At 46.2% G+C, this 18,955-nt stretch overlaps 1 protein-coding gene across 1 annotated transcript in view; it reads right to left on the bottom strand.

Annotated features, from left to right (window-relative positions):
* LOC133132754 (integrator complex subunit 6-like) overlaps positions 1 to 18,955 on the bottom strand; it is a 26,431-nt gene extending 7,476 nt beyond the window's left edge. Inside the window, exons 1-10 of the mRNA XM_061248441.1 lie at positions 18,649 to 18,955; positions 18,456 to 18,533; positions 8,260 to 8,409; positions 7,103 to 7,192; positions 6,235 to 6,418; positions 5,075 to 5,203; positions 4,324 to 4,487; positions 2,619 to 2,771; positions 1,788 to 1,920; positions 275 to 369 (exon numbers count right to left, since the gene is read on the bottom strand). Of these exons, the coding sequence (XP_061104425.1) occupies positions 275 to 369; positions 1,788 to 1,920; positions 2,619 to 2,771; positions 4,324 to 4,487; positions 5,075 to 5,203; positions 6,235 to 6,418; positions 7,103 to 7,192; positions 8,260 to 8,409; positions 18,456 to 18,533; positions 18,649 to 18,759 (1,287 nt within the window). The 5' untranslated portion in view covers positions 18,760 to 18,955. The remainder of the gene's footprint in view (positions 1 to 274; positions 370 to 1,787; positions 1,921 to 2,618; positions 2,772 to 4,323; positions 4,488 to 5,074; positions 5,204 to 6,234; positions 6,419 to 7,102; positions 7,193 to 8,259; positions 8,410 to 18,455; positions 18,534 to 18,648) is intronic.

Here is an 18,955-nt window from a genome sequence, read left to right as displayed (position 1 = left end):
AGAAGTAGAGGCAAATATTTGTACAGAATTGGCTTGAGTTACCTTATCGGAGCACATCTGCAGGTTTCACACAAGGCTGTTAAGGACAGCCTCATAATTCCTTGTCAAACCAGTCACAGATTTACCAGAATGGGGACATTTTCTCTCTTCTTCTCAACCAGGAACGATAACGGTCTTAACACTTTAGAAACTTGAAGGTTAAGGTTACCCATTTAAAAAGCAAAGGGTTTCCTTCTTGAGACCCCTTTTCCCTAATGACAATGTGTTAACTTACCAGGAGGAAATAAGGGGGCATGGACTTCAGGTAGATCTCAAAGGCCTGTCGCCATTTGACATTTGGCTTGAGCTTGTGCACTTTAAACAGGTCATCTGTGAAAGGAGGACAAAATGGAAGAAAGGTCACGCAAGGAGAGAGAGGAGAGGTGGCAGCTTTGAACACTTGAGAGCTCTGCTGCCTTGCCCACCCCCCAGGCAGAGACAGCTGACTTTGGCATTCGTACTGAATAAAATATCACTACACACCTGACGCCCTCAGCCTGACTGAATAAATCTCGATTTTGCAATTCCACAGTTGGGTGAGCCTAGTTTTGATCGGCTGTACAATGAGGGTTTCCCTGACTGTGTCACACAATGCCGAACTTGATGAAAACAGCATAGAACTGAACTACATTTTTCAACCATTACTCATAATGGAGATTCAAAGAAGGTAAATGGAGAATAATTCAAAAGGGTAGTCTATGTACAGTAACTAAAACCTGCTTTGACTTTGGCTGAACACAACAGAAATGTTTTTCTACTTCTGTTTTCCAAACAATGCATCTCCTTTCCAGTATCCCACTATCTCAGACATCTTTTGCGAATGTTGATGTTTTTCTTACACTTCCTGATATCAAAGGTTGTGGCCTTGTCTACATTGTGTTCTTTAGTAATACTGCATGCACATGCTCCGTTGGTGAATTTACATTGTATTTCCAGCTGCTTTTTTATCAATGAAAGTGACTATTTTCAGTCTAATGTTTGCCTTTAGTTGCAGTAATCTTAAGTAGAAGCTGCACATGGAGTACTCCTCCCTGTTTCATGCCCGTTGTGGACGATCGATCAGTACACAGCTCCGAGGCTGAAATCTCTGCCCTTCTACTATGCATCCAACTCTCCCTGTATGATTGCTACGTCACTAAGACGGACGTTCTGAGAAGCCTGACTCATCCTACAGCAGAAACCAGCAAGCTCAGGGTCCGGGGAGTGACGGCCTGACGCATCCTACAGCTGGAGGCCTACAGGGCAAACGGGCCAGCTCAGGGTCAGGGGAGTAACAGACACTTTGAGAAGCCTAACTCATCCTACAGGGCTAACGGGCCAGCTCAGGGTCAGGGGAGTAACAGACACTTTGAGAAGCCTAACTCATTCTACAGGGGAAACGGGCCAGCTCAGGGTCAGGGGAGTAACAGACACTTTGAGAAGCCTAACTCATCCTACAGGGGAAACGGCCAGCTCAGGGTCAGGGGAGTAACAGACACTTTGAGAAGCCTAACTCATCCTACAGGGCAAACGGCCAGCTCAGGGTCAGGGGAGTAACAGACACTTTGAGAAGCCTAACTCATCCTACAGGGCTAACGGGCCAGCTCAGGGTCAGGGGAGTAACAGACACTTTGAGAAGCCTAACTCATCCTACAGGGCAAACGGGCCAGCTCAGGGCCAGTGGAGTAACAGACACTTTGAGAAGCCTAACTCATCCTACAGGGCTAACGAGCCAGCTCAGGGTCAGGGGAGTGACGGGCGTTCTGTACCCAGCAGCGGCAGCAGGACAGGGTAGTTGTAAGGCATGACGAAGAGGTTGACGCAGGTTAGCGTGGTGCTGGCCTTCAGGTAGCCGAACGGCTGGCCCAGGTCGCTGTGCTTCCCGCTGCTGCTCACAAACACCTGGAGGGCAAAGTGGAAAGAGCTTAATGACGTCCCCGGCGAGGCTGCCTTCAGCTCTCCGGTGAGTACGTTTCTGGGAGGCTTTTCCCACTGCTACAGCAGAATGTCAGGGCCCCACGGTCATTCACAAAGTATCTCAGAGAGGAAGTGCTGATCCGGGATCAGTTCTGCTCTTAGGTCACAGTGGATATGGATTATGGACAGGGAGGAAACCTGATCCCAGACCAGCGCTGCTGCTCTGTGACGCATCACGAGCACAGAGACCTGTATAAAAAGGGTTAATTCCCTTGTGGGCAACTCCTTATTAAGCTGCCTCGCATGAGAGTTTCAGTTCACCAGTTCTGCATGGGCAAGAATAAGCACAGGATCCTAGCAGCAGCGTGAGCTGAGAATGAGAAGGTTCTATTTGTGTTCCCACTAGTTTTGAGCTTCAAACGAATGGGCTCCAAGCAGATACGACCTCTTAAATTGTGCATTTTTTCATACTTAAACTTAAACAGTATTTTTGTATAAAACTTCACACATATATAAGGTGCCCTATAAACAACATATTTATGACTCATATTTGTCAAAAATGTCAGTAAGAACCTTCTCATTCCCAGCTCACGAGAGGTGACATTACATACACCCACATACACACATACAAGGAATCACAAAGAATAACCATAAGGAACGGCTGAAAAGTGTGTTTCTCTTACCTGCCAGCACGTGTGCGGTGACTTCCTCTCCAGGATGTACTGTGTGAGGGGCGAGGGCTCCAGCTCGTACTTGTCGAAGGGAAGCTTGTCGATCACCATGGGCTCGCAGTCCACGCAGGAGAATCGCACGATGGGGTGAGCGGTGCGCGGAGGCTGGGGAGGAGGAGGAGGAGGGGATGATGGACAGGCGAGAGGAGCTGTGGCACCGTGTACACGCCTCGCCCTCTATCCTCAAATGCACCAATCAATGAGGTTCCGCTTCGATGCTTAAATAAGTATTTCTTTCACAAATACTTGAGCACAGCCCAACAACAACAGAGCCCCGTGGTGAATTAGCCCATATGATAGCAGTGTGCTACCCATTTCTGGACCAACAAATGACATTGTTGGGCACATTTGGGTTGTGACACGATCATGATTTTTTCCTGACAGACTCATAACCATGGTATTCTCTGCCTTTATTAAAGACTCCCTTTTTTTAGCTCCTGTCCTTTGGCAAAAACAAACCTTAAAGCATTACGGCAAAGGAAGTTATAGGTTCCTTTTATGACACCCTGGCAGGAAAAGTGACCAAGGCTGACTGCCAGCAGTGGTGGAAAGCCAAGGACCAGCAAGTTCCTGAAAGCATCCTTTCCCCCAGACACAAGACAAAAACACACACAGAGACACACACACACACACAGACACACAAAGACACACACACAAGGACCAGCAAGTTTCTGAAAGCATCCTTTCCCCCAGACACAAGACAAACACACACACACACACACACACACACACACACAAAGACACACACACAAGGACCAGCAAGTTTCTGAAAGCATCCTTTCCCCCAGACACAGGACAAACACACACACACACACACACACACACACACTATACACTCACACAAACACAGACACAGACACAGACACACTATACACTCACACAAACAAGGACCAGCAAGTTTCTGAAAGCATCCTTTCCCCAGACACAAGACAAACACACACACACACACACACACACACACTATACACTCACACAAACACTGCACACACACACAAGGACCAGCAAGTTTCTGAAAGCATCCTTTCCCCCAGACACAAGACAAAAACACGAAAGTTCTAGTATCTACCGCATATGTCCACTCACAGCTCTATATCTGATAAAGAGTAAATAAAATGGAACTTTCCAACAGTGGAGTATTTGTGCTGGTACAGCACACCGTGGTGGATTGAGAAATAAAAACAGCGTGTCCCTGCAGCAGAGCTGAGCTGGTGCTGATGACCCCTCTCTCAGCTGGCCCTCCTGGCAGTGGTGGTGCCACCCTGGCAGGCCGCAGAGACTCAAAACCTAGCCAAACAGCGCCGGGCTGAAAACATTGGGGCGTCTGTGCCCGAGTCCAGCCTTCCAGAAGCTCCTCGCGGAGAGATTAAATTCTCCCCACGTTCGCCCTGGCAACGTGACGGCCGGGGCTATCAATCAACCGGGCGAATGAGCAGTTCAACGGAGTCCCAAATAAACTCTGTTTCCCAGAGGGCAGCGCTGGCTTCTCCGCACTCAAAATGATAGGTCTTTAACTGAACTCACTGCATGCTGAAAGCCATATCTCAGTGTCTAACACTGGACAGTTGGCTCTTCTGAAGCAGGGCTAAAGGAAGTGAATACAGAACAGCACTTGGTTGAAATGAAGTGGCGATGTCTCCTAAAAAAGCTAACTACTCACCAGAGTGGGGGAGTTCTGGTCAGGCCAGAAAGATTCTGGGATGGGCCAGTGACCCACGGGAACGCCGGTTTTGGGGTTGGGCCGGATGTAGATGAGCTTGTGGCAGCTTTGCCAGGGCTGCGGGCCGAAGGGCGGGGCGGGGCGGGTGGGGTCGACTAGGCCGTCTGCAGAGGGAGGAAGCCACATGCTCAAAACTCTCATCCAAACTCTGATTGAAACTGGAACGGCTCCTCAGTAAATTTAAAGCTAGTCATTGACCATAATCAGTCACATGACTATTTCAGTAAGAAAAGTTACAATAAACCTATATTGTGCAACAACCCCAGTCCCCCCCAGACACAAATTCCGCATTACAACAGATTAAAGATAAAAGTGATGCCCACAGATGATGTAATGTACAAGGCAAGATGGTCACCTTTTTTGCATTGTTTAAACGTCTCTCTTGCAATGAGACTTAAAATCATATTTTCTTTCTCTCAAGCAGAAAATATTATCCTGTTTTAAGTTACTGTTTGCTTGACAAGTTACATTTTCATACCCCATTGGCAATTGGTGAAACTCTGTCACCTCATAGCCAATATTTTTGTCTTATTTAGTCACCGAAATAAGTCTAAACAGAGGATGAAAATAGTTGAGTTTGTCTCTGCACTGCACACAGTGCTTAGGTGTAACGGTAATGCTACTGAATAATGTAACAAGTGTCACAAACGTGCGCTGAAATGTGAAAAGGCCACTCCGTCTCGGTCCCTACCTTCGCCTAGCAGAGGCGGGTCCGGTCCGGTTTTCTCAAAGTTAATGACAACGCCGCTCAGAACTTTCTGGACCAGGGACTCCAGGCACTGGTTGAGCATGCGCTGAGTCCGAACGCAGTAGGACCGTCCTGAAAGTGTGGAAGACATGGCATGTGAGCTCAACAGAGACGAGGGAAAGGGCGAGCCCTATCATAAATGCCACAGTTGGGGCATGCATATTTCTGCGTGTCTTCTCAATGGCTCTTCTCCACATATTTTGTCCTCCACTTAGGACACAGACACTGAAATTATGTTTTCCACGAGCCAGTTCCAACTGGTGTATTATTATGGCAACAATGCGGGGCTTAGGGCAGTGGTTCCCAGACTGTGGGTGGTAACCCACTGATAGGTCAGGACAGTATTTGAGATGGTTTATGAGATAGACATGACCAAAACTGGTTACTGTTGACATGCACAGCAATCAAATCAAAAGTAGCAGTAGTTACACAGAGTGGCAGTTACACACGCAAGTACTGAACAAGCAATCATTCAGGTCAAATACTTGAGCACATTGTGTGCTGCTCTATGTATACGGTATATTTTCACAAGGCTTGGGTCACACAAACTCTTTTGAAGGGAACCTCCACTGAAAAAATGAACTGAAAATGCAGGAAATGGCTCTTGAATATGAATATCTCTCTCATATGGGTACGGTTTCAAAATTCCTTTTTTATGTTGTTGGCCGAGGTCTGATTATAAACACAATGGAATTATTCCCTATGGGATTGCAGGTTCACTGGCTCCAAAGTCACTTTGATCAGAAACAAAAGGCACTGAGTTGAATGCAAATACATAGATGCAAATCAACGTCCGTGACATCAACGGTCAACTGTCCCTTCAAAAAGAGAGCCTTTGAAAAAAGAGCCAAATAGCTACTAATCCCACAATGCATTGCTCAGTTCAGTTTTGAAATAGGAATTAAAAGAGAGCTTTTTCCATTTCCCATCCTCTCTGGCTGTGTTCAAAACTGCACACTTAGCGTACTACTCATGCTATTTCAATAAAAATTAAGTAAAGTAGCATGCTAGTACACGGTTTGGAACAGAGCCTATGTTTCGAGTGGCTGTTTTTCTCCAGTGGGAGTCACGTCTCGGGGCCGGCAGCCTAACGGCCACTGTACCTCCGGTGACCTCGCACATCTGCGTGATGGCCGACTCGTCGGTGGGCACGCTGCCCAGCTGTTCGCTCTCCGGGGTGGCCGCGCCCGGGAGCCGCAGCACCAGGGCGAACAGACGCTGGTCCCAGCGGAACGGCTCCTTGGTCAGCTCGCTGCCCGGCAGCGGGGAGTTCAGGGGCAGGTGCAGCTGCGGAAAGGGGCGGGAGGAGGGGTGAGAGGGTCACACAGGGGTCAAATGCACATTTCGTCTGGATTCAAATATTTTCTGTGTTCTATCGATCTTGCCTGGCACAATTGGACAGCCTCTAGCGTAGTGGTTAAGGTACACGACTGGGACCCACATGGTTGGTGGTTCGATCCCCAGTGTAGCCACAATAAGATCCGCACAGCTGTTGGGCCCTTGAGCAAGGCCCTTAACCCTGCATTGCTCCAGGGGAGGATTGTCTCCTGGTTAGTCTAATCAACTGTACGTTGCTCTGGATAAGAGCGTCTGCCAAATGCCAATAATGTAATGGTATGTAATTGTGCCTGCCAAGAGGGCCAGAAGGCGAAATTCACACTTTTTGTTTTAGTTTTCATTGGTTCCAATACAGACAAGCTCAGTAAAGCATAGCATCATATTTGAATCCAAAACAAATACATATTTCACCCAGGTCGGCCTAGCCGTGTTCGTCCAGTGCTGTCTGATGCCCTTGTTTCCAAATCCTGGTCGCAAACATCCTGCGAATGCTTAAATGAATGCGACCGCAACTCCTGGGGTAATTATTTGCCTCCACAGGAGCGGCGACGCGTGTTCCGTAGCCTTCCCCTGTTCCTGCACATCGACGACAGCCCTCCACCTGCTCGGGGAAGCCTTCTCTCCTGTTCTCACCTCCTCCTGCACCCCCGAAGTGTGCGTCAGCTTGCTGCCGTCAGTGATGGTGATGATCACCGAGGGCTCCAGGAAGAAAGGATTCCTGCCCTGAGGAGAGAGGAGAGAGAAAGAGGGATGAGGGCGAGACTCGTTTCCCACTTGCACATCGTTCTGCCCCTGGGGGAGGGGGGGGGGCGGGAGAGGGGGACCCCCCGCAGAGCGAACGCCGAAGGCGGCCATCCCTGGACGTTAGCGGAGCTCGCGGGGGAGACGAGGCTATAATTACTTGAGGTTTACGTGACGAAGACAGAGGAGGGGGAAAAATAGTCCTCTCTGAAAATATCTGGGAACAAGGAAGAGCAACTACAACATGGTGGAGGAAAACATACTCCTTTTTACTAATGAAGAGACTTAAGAGGGAGAGAGCGTGAGAGAGGAGGAGGAGGGTGAAGATGTTGTGTGTATTCTCTGTTTATCACTGTGGAGGGCAGCAGGGACTGAGCTCTTGTGCGCACACAGCACAGTGGATGCGCACCTGCTTTCTACATTGCTCTACAGCACGAAAATCCACCATCATTTCACCCAACGTTATCAAAGACACACACCTTTAACACACACAGTGTACAGGTCCTGGGGCTTCTGAAGCTGTCCTATAAATAAACCCTTTCCCTTTCGCCTTTTAACAGCCATTCAAAGCGAAGAATAAATCTCTCCTAACGCGAGCTCTGAAGAGGAGTCAGCCACGAAGGCCAGAAAAATGGGCGTATGTGTGAATTCAATGCAGAAATGCTTGTTCCTTTTATAATAATAGTAATAATAATAACAACTTTATATAGCACTTTTCAAAAGACTAGGTTACAAAGGGTTGTACAAAATAGAAAAGCTAAATACAAACAGAAGCAAGACACAGATAAACAGAGTAATGAAATAAAATATAATATAATCAAATGTTATTAAAAAGATAAAAGGGGTCATATGAGTGTGTTCAGTTGGGACTTAAAAGACGAGACGGAGTTCACCATTCGCCAGAGTCATACAGGTGCCTGGGTTTCTGTTTGGACTCCACAGGACCAGAGAGACTCGGTCCACAGGAACACAGAGCTAGATCCACAGGACCGCGGGGCTCGGTCCACAGGACTGCAAGTCTTGGTCCACAGGACCGCGGGGCCTGGTACCTGTCCATAGTTGTCGATGCCCGAGACGAGGCGGTTGAGGTTGAGCAGGTCGAAGGAGGAGCGGAGCGCGGGACCCAGCGTGGTCAGACCCGAGGCCTGCAGGTTCTTCAGCTCGCTCATGAAGGTGGCGTGGTTCTCCTTCCATCCCGCCTGCGAGAGAGAACGGGAGGGAGAGAGGGGGAGAGAGAGAGAGTGGGGTAGAGAGAAAGTGAGGGAGAGGGGGGGAGACGGAGAGAGAGGAAGAGAGGGAGGGACAGAGGGAGAGAGTGAACATAAAGAACTTTACATACCCCCACCTTAAGCCTTACTAATTTCAATATCTATATTTCTATATCTTTTCAATAAAATGTTGTATTTCATAATTACTTATCAACCACTGTGAATTATTTAGGCATTTAGTGATGCCCTTCCACTTCAAAATATTGAAAGAATACTACACTGTGTGATTATAGGTCAGCGGTGTAGTGTAATAGTTAGGGAACTAGGCTTGCAACTCCAGCGGTACACCGCGGTTGTAGCACTGATATGCTACTTAACCTGAAATGCTTCAGGAAATATCGAGCTGCATAACTGTATGTAAAAAAATTAACTAATGATAAACGGAATCTGCGTGTCACTGAATAAAGGCCTTAAATGGAAATATATTCTTCTACTGTGCATTGTACATTCACATTACGTGTATATGCTTTGGCAACACAAATGTTTTTCATTCCAACAAACCACACTTAAATTGAAAATTGAGTAAAGACAGATGGAAAAGTCATGCCACTGTAGTTCAGGAATCTGGGTCTGACTACTGAGTTTAGGCAAGGCTTGTGATTGGTTCCAGCTAGCTTGTTACCTTGTAAACAAAACGGAGGATTTCCAGGAACAGCGACGTCACTTCCGCTGTTCGTTGAAAACAGTTTGGATAGGTCTGTACACGCGCGATACCTCCACTACACGGCAGAACAGGCAGATGTATGCTGCCGACTGGCATTCCACGTAGCACCCCCACCCCCACCTTCTCCTCCTCTTGTTATCGCTGCTAATAAGACTTTTGTCCAGACGCAGAGGAGTGATTTCACCAGATGACTCTGGCCTTTCTTTTAGAGTAACGTCCTCGGTATTGCCCAAGCAGCGCACAATGTCTGCGCGGCTAACGTGCAGTAGCCGTGCCAGCCGGTCAGCATTGAAGCAGATGAGACCAATTTCCTTTTCCATCTTCAGCGATCCAGTTCGACTGAATGCAGCGATCTTAAATGGACCGAACTGCAACACTCCCACAAACGCACACGGCATAAGGACTGCGGACAAGTGCATATGACCTGGACCCGTCAACCTCAGAACTGTTCGGAACACTATGGTTACTCTCACTCCAGGAGGTCAGAGCGTCTTCCTGTTTAACAGAATTACACATAATATAGGGATAAGAGAGAAGTGAAGCAGGGACAGGGAATGAGAATGTGTCCACGTATGTTACTGTGTCTGTCCGCGTACGTGCTTATGTGCATACACCCTTCTGTTTGTGTGCACCCTACTGGGAAAAAAACCCCAGCTCAAGCTAGGTTTAGCTGGTTGACCAGTTAGACCAGTTAGACCAGCTCTTTACTCAAAATGGATTGACCAGCTCAAGATTTCAGTCGCATCATAACTGGATTTTAAACCAGGGTAGTGTGTGTGTGTGTGTGTGTGTGTGTGTTTATTTGTGAGTGCATAAGCATGTATGTGTGTGTGTGTGTGTGTGTGTGCAGGTGTGTAAACATTTAAAGGTACCAACATGAGATGCACTTTGTGAAGAGGCAGCACTAATACTAATAGGATGGGGGTTGTCTTTGTGTCACCGCTGTCTGTGGTGTTTCCTCAGAAGTGCAGAGCAAACAGTGTAATGTTCTGGAAAGAACAAACTTTCCCACAGCTTCCAATACACTACTGTATGCCGCAGCATTAGCCAAACACTTTGCAACAAAACTCAACTGCCTAAACAAACATCCTATAATGGTACATTTCCCATATAGTCAGAGTAAACAGTGCTGCTCACACTGATAAGACCAGGCCAGACCCTTGTTTTTCGGTTTGTCCAAATGTCTTCTACAGCTGATCTTAAAACAGGGCACTTACAGTATGCGCCGATATAAAAACAGAGAGTGTGTGTGTGTCAGTCTTTCCATATATAGAGTGAAAGAGAGACACAAACTGATAGAATATATATAGTCTGCACTCGTTGTCAAGTACGGTTGTATGCCCATGCACACACACACACACACGGTTACACTTTGAACAGCGGGGACAGTCAGAACCTATTTCTGCAGCCTTGTATAAGAAAAGCTCACAGCAGACATAACCCCTCCCGTAGACTGAACTCATGCATGAACTCAATTATTCAAAATGCGGAGTATTTTCCCTCCGATTCTCCTCCGTTCCCTCATCTTGCATTAAGAATTAATTGGCCCTGTATGAGCATGACTGCGATCACAGCTTCTCCTCATATCACTGCCTCGGCTCACTAGTGAAACCAAGAGAAAGAGGGAGGGAGAGAGAGAGAGAGAGAGAGAGAGAGAGGGAGGGAGGGAGGGAGGGAGAGGGAGAGGAAGGAGAGAGAGGGAGGGAGGGAGGAGAGTGAGAGAAAGGGAGGGAGAGGGAGGAAGAGAGGGAGAAAGGAGGGAGAGGGAGGAAGGAGAGAGGGAGAAGGAGGAAGGAGAGAGGGAGGAAGAGGGGGGAGAAAGGGGGAGGGAAGGGGGGAGAGATACAAACAGAAGGAGAGGGAGAGAGAGAGAGAGAGAGAAAGAGGGAGAGAGCTAACTGCTATCGCAAAGTAAAGAGGAGATGATATAGACACTGCAGAAAAAGGAGCAGAGGAAAAGAAGCCATCTGGTGCAGGTGTTTTCTTTGCGGTCAGGCAGAAGGCCCGTGTGTATGGATTACAGCCTGTCCCTGCCTGCAGCAGGGCAGGTACGACTCAAACCCTGACAGACACCGTCACTACTCACTGCCATCAAAGCCCGGGCCCGACACAATTACCCCATGAAATGTGATGCCCCGCAGCCAAGACATTTACGCCTCAAATCACGCACCGAGACCTTTCCAAAGCTCGCTGGATATATGAGAGTATTATCACTAGCACAACTCTACCCACTTCACAAAAGAAATCCTAAAGGACAGGCTAACTTACTTTTGTCTGTTATCCTTTAGCATTATGGGAAACGTAGGATTTACCAAAAAGCCATATGCTGAGCTAAGGGCTTTTTTTTTCTTCCTTCATGAATCATGGGTCTTCTGTGCCCTCTACAACAAGTCAGCCCAGTGTCACAGCCTACTGCAATAAGTCTGTGTCGACTCTTGGCACATAGCTGAACCAATTCATTGCCTGGTGGTCAGTGCAATTCTTCACTGATGTCATTCTGACTAGAATGATTAAAATAGGATTGAGGCAAAGAGACAAGTACGCATGCCGGTACCAAAATGGGCCGAAGAGGCTCCATTTACAGCCACTTTATTCATGGCCTGGCGCCATTAAGACACTAAAGCGTCAACCTTCAGCATAGTCTGAATAACCTGTAGCCTAGTGGCTAAGGTACATGACTGGGACCCGGAAAGTTGATGGTTCAAATCCCTAGTGTAACCACAATAAGATCCAGGGGGATTTGTCCCCTGCTTTATCAAATCAACTGTAAGACGCTATCGATAAAAGCGTCAGCTAAATAATAGCATAAATGTAACCGTGTCACTCGAATCTCTGCATCACTGTGAAAAATGTACACAAAAGCTGCTTATACAAACACAATTTAGAGCTCTGCATGATATTATCATTAAGATTTTTAATCGCTACGCATATTTAGAGGAAATGGTTTGAGAACTGCTTTTTCTTCATTGTTGTACATGACACATTTGCTTTGAGTCCATAGTACCTAAATTACCCTGATTTACCGAGGTCTGTAAGTACTTGGATGGTGATACAATTTATGTTCTTTTGGCTCTGTACTCCAGCACACTGGATTTGAAATGAAACAATCAATATGAGGTTAAAGTGCAGACTGTCACCTTTAATTTGGGAGTATACATCCATATCAGGCGATCCGTGTTACATCCCTTTTCAAACATTCTCATTTTAGGGGACCAAAAGTATTCGGACAGTTGGCTTCTCGGCTGTTTCTGAATAGTCAGGTTTATTCAATTGTTTCCTTATGGCAGGTATAGGAAAGCTTTCAGTGTCTGTGTCTATTTCTCATTCTAGGCTTTTGATTGCCATTGGAGTCTGTTATTGGTTAAAGCAGGAGCTGTTATTAACTGTTATTAATCTGTTATTCGTCAACATGAGGACCAGAGTTGTGCAAATTAAAGTCATTGAAGTCATTATAAGGCTGAGAACTAAGAAAAAAAACTGTGAGAGGCATAGGCCAAACAATAGGCTTACCAAAACAAACTGTTTGGAACATTAAATAGAAAGAGAGCATTGGTGTATGTTTTGGACCACTGCCTTGCTGTGGGATGAAGCACGATCCAACGAGTTTGGAGGCATTTGATTGAACCTCAGTACACTTCAGAATTCATTCTGCTGCTGCTATCAGCAGTTACATTATCAAGCCAGCCATACATGCCCGAAGAGTAACACCCCCACCACCACATTTCACAGTTGAGGAGAGTGGGTGCTCTGGATCTTTTTTACCTCCACATTCTGCTCTTGCCATCACTCTTGATTCAAGTCAATCTTGGTCTCATCTGTCCTCTAGACCATTTTTCCAGAACTCTGCAGAATATTTCAGGTACTTTCGGTACCCTTTGAAATTGCTCAGCTCTTTCTTCTACATGATGTTCCAAGCAGTTGATTTTTGTAAGCTTAAGATTTGTCTCTGATTATATTTCCCTATTACTCAGCAGCCTCATAATGGCTTCCTTGACTGTCCTTGGCACAACTCCGCTCCTCATGTTGAAAAACACCAATACGACTCAAAAGGCAATCAAAAGCCTAGAATCAAGATTAAATACTGAAAACATTATTGCACCTGCACTAAGGAAGCGATTGAATTATTGGCAACCTTAATGAAAATGGAGAAAAAAGGCCACATATAACAAACAACTTTTATGTTCGAATTCAATACAATTTGACTTAATTTAGATAATCTCCATCTAAAGGAACTATATTGTGTGATTCGGCTTCACTAGTGTATGAAAAGGCATAAAAACTATGGAATGGCTGCAAATGTGACAGGAAGAGGATTCAAGTGCATATTATCCCTACGGATGGTAAGGAAGATGGTGAGGGTGGCCATGAGTACCCCAGGAATCATAGTTTAAGATTTGCAGAGATTGCTTGTCACTTGGGGTCACCAAGTCTCAAATAAAATCATAAAACGGCACCAGTATTATGCTTTAGTTTAGCAATTCTGTGCATATTTATCAAGGGTGCCAATAATTCTGGAGCCCACTGTAAATACCCTCAAATTAAAGGCGACAGTCTGCACATTAACCTCATATTGATTTAATTCCAAATCCAATGTGCTGGAGTAAAGAGCCAAAAGAACAGAAATTGTATCACTGTCCAAACACTTACGTACCTCACTGTAAGCCCCTGCTGTCAAGCAACCTTGTATCCTCCTGCATTGCCTGCCACACTGGCCCTCTCGAACAGTTCCTTTCACATGACTCAAATTCAGCATCCGCGTCTTCAGCCTGAGCGCCGTGACAGGAAGAAACAAGGCTCCTGACAGGGCTTGGCTAATGCAGCAGAGTCGCAGCTGAAAGAACAGCTGTTGTGACTGGAGTAAAATAAGAGATGCGTTTAAACGTCAAACTGTACTGGAGTGTGTCGGGTAAATTTACACCAGAACGTCCGGTTCTTCAAGGCTGTATTTGGGAAGTAGCTTGCAGACCCATCTTGCTGAGAATGGTGTCCTAGTCAGTCCCTTCAGAACAGCTGTAGGAGACCCAGTCCAAGTGAAGACAGGGAGGAGAGATTAGGATTCCTCCCAATACCAGGGTCCTCCTGAGATTTCTTTACAACATGTTTTTTCTTGCTAATATCTGACTATTCTGTCTTCCCTCTGGGGAGTATCTTTAGCTCACGTGCTGGCTTTTGGGGAGTTCGGGCCCCCTCTTTCCTCATTTTCATGCACTGTGTCCCAGTGAAAAAACGCAATAGATATACATAGCGAATTGAATTGACAGTATCCTGCTTTTGTTGGCCTCCATGCAATTCTTCACTGATGTCATTCTGACTAGAATGATTAAAATAGGATTGAGGCAAAGTGACAAGTACGCATGCTGGTACCAAAATGGACCGAAGAGGCTCCATTTACAGCCACTTTATTCATGGCCTGGTGCCATTAAGACACTAAAGCGTCAACCTTCAGCATAGTCTGAATAACCTGTAGCCTAGTGGCTAAGGTACATGACTGGGACCCGGAAAGTTGATGGTTCAAATCCCTAGTGTAGCCACAATAAGATCCAGGGGGATTTGTCCCCTGCTTTGTCAAATCAACTGTAAGACGCTATCGATAAAAGCGTCAGCTAAATAATAGCATAAATGTAACCGTGTCACTCGAATCTCTGCATCACTGTGAAAAATGTACACAAAAGCTGCTTAAAAAAAGCAATAGATATACATAGCGAATTGAATTGAAAATATCCTGCTTTTGTTGGCCTCCATGCAGTTAAAGCCATGCCTGTTCCTTGCCCAGCCATAAAGTTCCCATGATCCTCCTACTACTCATGGTATTTTAACCCTTTAACTGTCCCACAAGTTTATCACCACGTTTTAAAATCAAACGTGGTGGACCATTTGGCTGAGTACAGTTACTTGAGGACACACAGTCCCGTCCGCTTCCTGGATAGCGGGTGTTTCATTCGGCTGCGAGCCGGAGAAATGTGCAGCGAGGGCGTTCCTGCTGCTGTTACACTGAGATACAGATACAGGCGTGGGACAAAGGAGAACCGTCACGTCAATGGAATTAAGTGCGTTCAGGCACGACTCTGGTCCAATCCAAACGGCCGCTCCATCTGCCCAATCGCAGGGGGTCCCGCTCTTCCAATTTCTGAGAGGGAGCGTCCCCATGACCCCCGACGATGAAGACGTTCGCAGCGGTTTTCAGAGCTGTGGGCATCCGTTTGAGAGGGAATGCCGGGAACGCCCATTTAAAAATCCTGTTTCTCTTCAAATGGACGGCAAAGGGGGGGCAATGAGTTCAGTCCAAGAGCAAGCCTAGCGGGAAACATGAAGGGGGGTAGGGACAGATGCATTCTGCTGTCCTTAAAACTACCTGCAGTGAATGTAAACACATATCAGTGTCCCAGGTAAGATGGAAGTGAGCACTGTGACCGCACGCAGTACAGCTAGCGTTAAAGGGCTCATGGGAGCTGACGGCAGAAATGTCAAACGGCTCTCGCAGTAAGTCGCAGTGGCTAAGCCTCCCAGCCGGAGTTCAGCGCCTTTGTTAGCAGAACTCTGCACTGACTGAGGCCTTCAGGAGAACCCCCTGGAAGGAAGTAGTGGGTGGAAGCAATAGTAAGGCACTTCAATCGCAACAATTTGATGGTTTGTGATGGAAGGTAATGAATCAGTGATCCCACCTCAAGTCAGCGTAGCTTATTCAGGAGTGAGAGAGACTCAAGTGTGTGAATGTACATGAGCGTGTGTGTGTGTGTATGACTTGCGTGATCATTCACTCAACAGTATGAAAGACTTGCAAACCAGAGCAGGGAACAGAACTCTCGTCATTAAAATCTGATTCTCATAAGTTCTCTGACAGACTTGTAAAATGGTGATGCTCCATGGCTACATCATCGTTACTGAACAACCATTTCTGCATACAGACTCGTTTCAAACGCATCATTCTGAAGCAGATCAAGACCGCTGGCTGAGCATAAATCAAAGAGCAGAATTCCCACTGCAGTTCTAACGCCCACCATGCAAGGTGTGGAAAGACCAAAGGAAAAACAAAGGGAGGATTTTTTTTTTTTTAAAGGCTCCTTAAGGGCTGTTGCTCAACCAGAGGTTCATGCCACTCCACTTCAGCGCTGGCATTAAACAGAGGGAGGAAAGGCCTGCTGTCAATGCCAGTGTCTCTGTGGAACACTTTACTGATTAGCAAAAGACCATCTCTCAGATAAGTGACAGGGGAAAACTCCTAACTGGTGAAGAACCCCCAGAAGTCAGCAGCTTCCAGGTGGCAGTGTTAATGTGAAGTTGACTGGGCAGCTTAGCACTGGGGGGCAGCCGTGGGCAGGAGTGAGGGGCAGGGGATTGTGCTGAACAGGAGACAGGACTTTCAGTACTTAATGGACTGTTCTGGTGCAGTTTGAGTCTCATTAAAAACAGTAAAAAGTAAAAAATTTAAAAAAAAATTTAAAAAAAATTTAAAAAACAAGAAAGCAGTGACGCAACTTTGCAAACTGTAATTCATGACAAGGGAGTAGGCAGCTCTTGGGGGGGGGGGGGTTGTTTAAAAAAAAAAAAAAAAACAGCCATAAAAAAAGAGAAACAAGATACCACCTGAGCAATGAGAGGGGTCTGGACCTTCTTAGGACAACAACAGCATTCCTGACACGCCCGAGTTTATAGGGGGAGAGAGGGAGGGAGAGAGGGGAGAGAGAGGGAGAGAGGGGATAGAGAGAAAGAGGGAGAGAGAGAGAGGAAGAGAGAGAGTGATGGGAGTGAGAGAGACAGACAGACAGAGAGATCGACAGAAAGCGAGAGAAAGCTTTGACACAAAGGCGGAGAGAAGATGGCTTAGAAAAGCCCCCAGGGGATGGCTGGCCACCTGCCAGAGAGACGGCACTAATGAACTCACAGGAACTAAGCCACTCACACTGTCACCATCAACGTCCAGCCACAAATAGAGCACATTATATTTCACCATCTACAGATATGTGACACGCACAAACTGCTAATTGCAGCTGTACCATACCTGCAGCTCAGTGCAACAAAAAATATATGCCTGAAAAATGTATGCATCATGATAAATGCATGATGCTCCGACAGATACAGCCGGGATGTACATACAGAATACCTCATGAATAACTGCAATGGGCAAAGTAAAGCTTTCTATCCAGCATTCTCCATATATCCACTGCAGGTCTGAGAGGAGTTTGCATGTAGGATTACAGGAGAAGTCATTAAAAAATATATTTAACAATTACAAATAAAGAAAGCTCTTTGCAACTGACATAGGCCTATACTCTCACAAGAAGTGGTTTCAACAAAACAAAGGACAATAGCTGGGGGCAGTTTCCATGTACAACATTAAAAACACCGTCAATACTTAAGCTAAAATCTGTGTGCTAATTAAGCTCAAATCTGCGGGCTGTGTTTTCAATGCAGTGAGTGTCTCTCTCTACCAAATTTGTTTTTCAGTCTTGCCTATACATCATTCACACACATCTAGCACATCCTTGTAATTGCTGGTAATGTAAGAAAGCACATTCCTCACTGTATTTCACATGTAAACTGTGTAGATGGGCACTCAATTGTTGATAACTTGCTTAGTTCCCATTCAATCTGCCTCAGTACAGCCCCATGTAATTTACACATGAACCTAATGAACTCTCCATTTCTTGCTCAACTTTAGCAAGATCATGAATTCAGTTAATGAACCTGGTTGGCAGGCCATAGTGAAACCTGAGGGCTAATTGAAGGGACAGTGAGAAGGGAATGATGTTTGTGCGTGGACTGGGGCGCACTGATTTTATTATATTTCAGGGGCACTTCACTGGGAAAAAAGATGCATGTATTTGCCTGTAAAAAAATAAAATAAAAAAAGGTTTAAACGCACACACATATCTATTCTCTCACACAGGAGGAAAGAAGCCTCTCAGCAAATGAAAAGAAGTTTGACTGACACAGTCCGCATTGACCAATGGTAGTGAGCAAAGGGAAGTCATAGAGCGGATGTGAGAGGAGGCCATGAGCGAGGTGCAGGGCAGTTGTCCAATCCGAGATGAGCTACTCCATCACTGCGTCACCCGTGACGTATGGTGGATAATAAATCTCCCCACCTCCATCTCAGCGCCCAAGCTCTCCATGTACAAAAGCAAAATGTCCGCCATGTTCACAGGCTGTGTTGCTCCGGCTCTGCGGGTATTTTAACAAAAATTAGCCGTTTTCGCCGCAAGGGAGGCCGCCTGACCCCGCAACTACGAACCAGAGGGACAGTAGAGTCTCAATACCAGAAAATATTTGCGCAGAAACCATAACAAAACACAATTTAAGAGCATTTATTTACCTTAACTCCGTATGGTGGCTCATCAAATGTAACTAGCATGTACCTGTCGCCTCTACTAGCCGGGTCTCGGGCACGCAGCTGTTAAAGAAAACGAAACAATACACGTTAAATTCGATTGATTATTTTAAAGGGACGCTCCGCTCCAACAAGGCAAGATATTTTTCTGAAAAGTATGGGTAAAATGATTCTTTACCTTCATAAAGATCTCAACCGCGCCTTTAGCAATGTCCAGATACGTCGTACCCAAATAAGTGCGCTGGTTCATAGAAGCGGACGTGTCTATCAAGAAAAGTAAAATAGGCATCTTTAAAAATGTATAGACAGATGTAATGCTTATTTTAAAATGCCTAAACTCAACACAGGACCTATCTTGCGGCCTGAGCGTGTAGAATGGCTATATATGTGTGTATATATTTTTTGTTATAATCGGACCCCCTCAAAAGAGGGTCGTACAGCCACCCCTTGCTGCCGCTTGACTCCCTCTCTATCTTAACTGAGCG

This window comes from Conger conger, chromosome 7 (genome assembly GCF_963514075.1).
Source record: "Conger conger chromosome 7, fConCon1.1, whole genome shotgun sequence".
In the NCBI taxonomy this organism is placed as follows: domain Eukaryota; kingdom Metazoa; phylum Chordata; class Actinopteri; order Anguilliformes; family Congridae; genus Conger; species Conger conger.
Note: the sequence above shows the minus strand (reverse complement) of the source record. Positions and strands in the feature narration are given on the sequence as shown.